This window comes from Camellia sinensis, chromosome 7, assembly GCF_055761805.1.
Source record: "Camellia sinensis isolate YWXY chromosome 7, ASM5576180v1, whole genome shotgun sequence".
Taxonomy (NCBI): Eukaryota; Viridiplantae; Streptophyta; class Magnoliopsida; order Ericales; family Theaceae; genus Camellia; species Camellia sinensis.
In genome coordinates, this window is record NC_138967.1 from 177,111,792 (window position 1) to 177,116,164 (window position 4,373).

General features: G+C 27.8%; 1 protein-coding gene across 1 annotated transcript; it reads right to left on the reverse strand.

Moving 5' to 3' along the window:
• Nucleotides 1-267: 267 nt before the first annotated feature.
• Nucleotides 268-3,709, reverse strand: LOC114314306 (protein ULTRAPETALA 2-like). The gene is made up of 4 exons (XM_028260781.2): nucleotides 3,626-3,709; nucleotides 2,948-2,973; nucleotides 1,671-1,895; nucleotides 268-457 (listed from the first exon to the last, which is right to left on the reverse strand). The coding sequence occupies exons 1-4, from the start codon at nucleotides 3,707-3,709 to the stop codon at nucleotides 268-270; spliced, it is 525 nt and encodes a 174-aa protein (XP_028116582.2).
• Nucleotides 3,710-4,373: the final 664 nt, after the last annotated feature.

Genomic DNA, 4,373 nt, shown 5'->3' on the forward strand with positions numbered 1-4,373 from the left:
TTTTTTTTTAAAAAAAATTGTGTCAAAAACTTTACTTTTTAAATTTGTTTAGACTAAACGATCTTGAAATTAAAACAATTTGTTTTTTTATTTTTATTTTTAAAGTTTGTAGTTATTCCACATTTTTTTTTTGTTGCTGTTTTAGAAAAAAAAAAAAAAAAGTTGACACAAAATTAATTAAGAGAAATTACCAAAGTAAAGCCAAAAGACAAAAAAGTAGGAGTATAGCTAGTAGGCATCACATTAGAGAGATTAGGAGAGAGATTTTTACGCTCTATAAAGATTTTGATCACACGTCCAGCTCCCTGAGGCGACAGCTTCGTGGTATGTGCGACACTCTTCCATCGTTCGGAGGTAAAAACGCCGCTCTTTTCCACACTTGCAGCAACGCACGAACTCATTGCGATGAACAGCTTGACGAGGCCGGAGGAACCCTTCAACCTCTCCAGGATTATGTCTGTAGTAATAGTTGAGCAAAGGTGTGTTAATCAATAGAACCCTCTTTCCATCTTTGATAACACAAATTTGGCTCTTCCAGTTGTTTTTTTGTCTCCTTTCATTGTGCATCAAGTATGAACGAGGGGACAACTTGTCTAGACACCAAGATAAATTTTCTCTTCGTTAGCTTCAGGCATAGAGAAGAAAAAGAGTACAACTATATATCACTTGTTACAAGTCTTTAATTCTATTTAATTTATTATTTCTTTATTGATTATTTCCAAAGATGCAACTTATCATGAATATCCATATACATGGTGATATAAAAAGGTAACAAAAAATAGATGATACATAGCATTTCCCATAGAGATACTATATAGAAAATCAATACATAATGATGTGATAAGTTTAAATTTTATTGAGGGAAGTATCACTTCAATCCCCTTAATTTAAACTTGAATAATTTGAATTATACGCTTTTAATTTTATTGTAATGTGGTACCTTTGTCATGTGGCGTCAACATTGAAAAAAAAAAAAAAATCACTTGCAAAATTAGTGGGACCAAGTTGAATTCAAAATCACGTGCAAAATTAGTGGGACCAAAGTTAACATAATGATCACTTATGTTTTAAAAAATATCATTATTACAAAGCATAGCATTTACAATTTAGATAACAACAAAATTCAAATTGGTATGAATAACTTATTAGGTTAATCTAGTTAGGTTAGAGTCTTGCCTGTAGCAAACTCTCCCTACTACAATCTCTAATATACCGAATAAAAAAGATCATTGTGCATTTTTTATGTAACTATATCTCTCTCCATTTCATTCATAAAATTGTGATATGTATTTCATGATTAACAGCTTTAAAAGATACACATCAAGAAATTTATATTTTAAAAATTCTAATCACGTCATACTTTCAGATCACATATTTTAAATTTTAATGATGTGCTACAACTTTATGAATGATATAAAATATTTTATTCCATCTTCGAAATGGGGAAGTTGAACAGTTAGAGCAAATTGAGAAGAAAATCCTATTTCAAGGTTGTTAAATGTGAGAGAAGGCCATAAAAGATGGATTTAGTATTAGTTATAAAACCACCATTAAAAATAACTGGATATATAACTTGTGTTACTAATTTGAGCAAACAAAGACTATACAAGGTTGATCTTAAGCTTGGAAAGAGAGAAAAGCAAAATGAGAGAGAGAGAGAGAGAGATCACTTGCCTTGTTGACAATCAGGAACACAATCACAGTTGATTTCAAGTTTTCCATCAGCCAAAATCTTAAGCTTCCCAACTTGCTCGCCATGGTCTTTACTTTTCAATAAACACTTAACTTCAATAAAATTTAGCCCTTTTTCAACCTCACTTATGTCTCTTAATTCTTCATCTCTAAACATGGCCGCACCGTCACTATATACAACAATATCCATTTCTCTTGTGCGACTGTGCAATCACAAAGTAATATTAATAACGACAAATAGTTTGAGACAACAGAAAAAATAAGTAAAACTCACATTAACGTCAAGTGAATTAGGTAAGATATAAATACAAAAATAAAATTTGGATCCTAAAAAGAAATCTTTTATGTCTTACAAACATACTCAAATATTCTCATTAAAGAAAAATCAAAATGCACGAACTTTGTTTAAACCAAAAATAGGAAAACAAAATCGAAAAAGATACAAAACAAATATAAAAAGATGTAGGGTTCATTACACATTTCAAAGGAACAAGATACGTGACGATAATAGAAAATAAAAACAAAATATTTAAGTAAATAAACAAAGACTCTAATTTGTTGTAATATCAACACAAAGTAAAGTGGCAAATAATTATATTTCATATTATGAAAAAAGTAATAAATACACATCAACTGAGGCATTTGTAATACTACAATCACCTTAAGGTTAGATGGTGGAGATAAATTGAAGGAAAAATGTAGTGATAAATTATTTTGTATAAAAATTTTAGAATGAAAGTCTCAGAATATATATAGCAAAATTTTACGTTTGAAATTCAAATTTCAAAATAACAACGGTTATATGCAACGGCTACATCAATTAATTCTAATTTCAAAAACTAGAAACGAAAACTTCGCATTATTGTTTCCTTCAAATTAACAGAAGTCGAAAAACACAATTATTACACAACAAGAAAGAGAAGGAAAATGTTCAAGTTTTGAAAATCAATGTTTAGAGGCTTTAAAAAACTTTCAAATATGTTTTATTGTCTTCTCAGCAACCAAATATAGAAGGAACTTAATTATTCGGCAACAATATTAATTTTGAAATTTAATTTCAAAATCTAAGTTGAACACTACATATGCAATGAGCAAATTTGTGTGTGCGTTGTATGTGATCAATATTTACAAAGTGATTTGTCTTAAAATAATTAGATAATTTGAGTAGAACAAATTAATTGTATTTGATATTATGAAAAAAAAAAAAAGAATAAGAAATACATATCAACTCAGACATACGTAATACTATACTCACCTTAAGGTTAGATGGTGGAGATAAATCTGAATGGAAAATATAATGACAAATTGTTTAGTATAAAAATGTTAGAAGAAAATCTTAGAATAAATAGATAAAAATTTTGTCCGTTAGAAATTCAAATTTCAAAAGGATAATTGTCGTATTCAACGGATATACCAATTAATACTAATTTCAAACAATGAAAAATAAAACTTCTCATTAATATTGCTTTTTAATTAACAAAAGTTGGAAAATAGTATTATTACACAACAAGAAAGAAAAGGAAAATGTTTCTAGAAATGAATATTTGGAGACTTGAAAAGCATTCAAATTGCCTTTATGTTTATCTCAGCAACCAAATACAAAAGGAACTCAATTATTATTATTATTTTTTGATGGGGGCGTAAAATTCAAACAGAAGGAATTCAATTAGACAGCAATATTAAAATTTTAAAATTTAATTTTAAAGTCTAAATTGAACACTACATATGTAATGAATAAAGGTGCACGTATATTGTACATGATCAATATTTAGCCTTACATAATTTGGGTATAACAATTTATTCTACAAATTGTTAAAAAAGAAACTAAAAAAATGCTTCAACTAGTTTGTTAGAGTTTAAAAACGCTCATCTTAAAGTTAGATGGTAGAGATAAATTTAAATGAAAAATATTTTTATTTTTAATTCCGCTTGCCTTCTTGATAGTCAAGAATGCAGTCACAGTTAATCTTAAGTTTTCCTTCAACAAAAACCTTAAACTTCCCAACTTGCTCGCCATAGTCTTAATTTTTCAATACACACTTCAATAAAATATGGCCCTATTTCAATTTCACTTATGTCTCTCAATTTTTCATTCCTAAATATGGTTGTACGTCACCATGTACCATCATATTCATTTTTCTTTGCAACACTAAGCCCACAAAATAATACTAATAACAAAAAATGCATTCAGATTACAAAAATCACCAAGCAAAACTTATGTTAGCATCAAGTAAAATAGGTAAGATATAAATACAAAAATAAAAATTGGATTCTAGAAAGAAAAGAAACATTTTATATCTCAAAAACATATTCAATATACTCATTAAACACAAACCAAAATGTACGAGCTTTGTTTAAACCAAAACAAGAAAATTAAAATCAAAATGATAACAAACATATATAAAAGAGAGATTTAGGGTTCAAATTACATTTGAGAGCAACAAGATATGTGACAATAATAAAAAATAAAAATAAAAACTTTTAAGTAAGTACAATTCAAGTTTGTGGGAAAACAATAATAATAAAGAATCTAAAATACACATCAACCAAGATATACGGAATCCTATACTCAAGGTTAGATGGTAGGGATAAATCTATATGGAAAATGAAATGATAAATTGTTTTGTATAAAAATTTTAGAACGAAAGTCACAAAATATATAGAGAAAAGTTTTGACCATT

Excerpts from the sequence above, each read along its gene's own strand:
- LOC114314306 (XM_028260781.2), bottom strand. The coding sequence starts at position 3,709 with ATGGCGAGCAAGTTGGGAAGTTTAAGGTTTTTGTTGAAGGAAAACTTA. Across the intron at positions 2,974-3,625 it reads CATTCTTGACTATCAAGAAG|ATTTATCTCCACCATCTAAC; the intron begins GCAAGCGGAATT and ends TTTTCCATTCAG. Across the intron at positions 1,896-2,947 it reads CTCCACCATCTAACCTTAAG|TCGCACAAGAGAAATGGATA; the intron begins GTGAGTATAGTA and ends GTGATTGCACAG.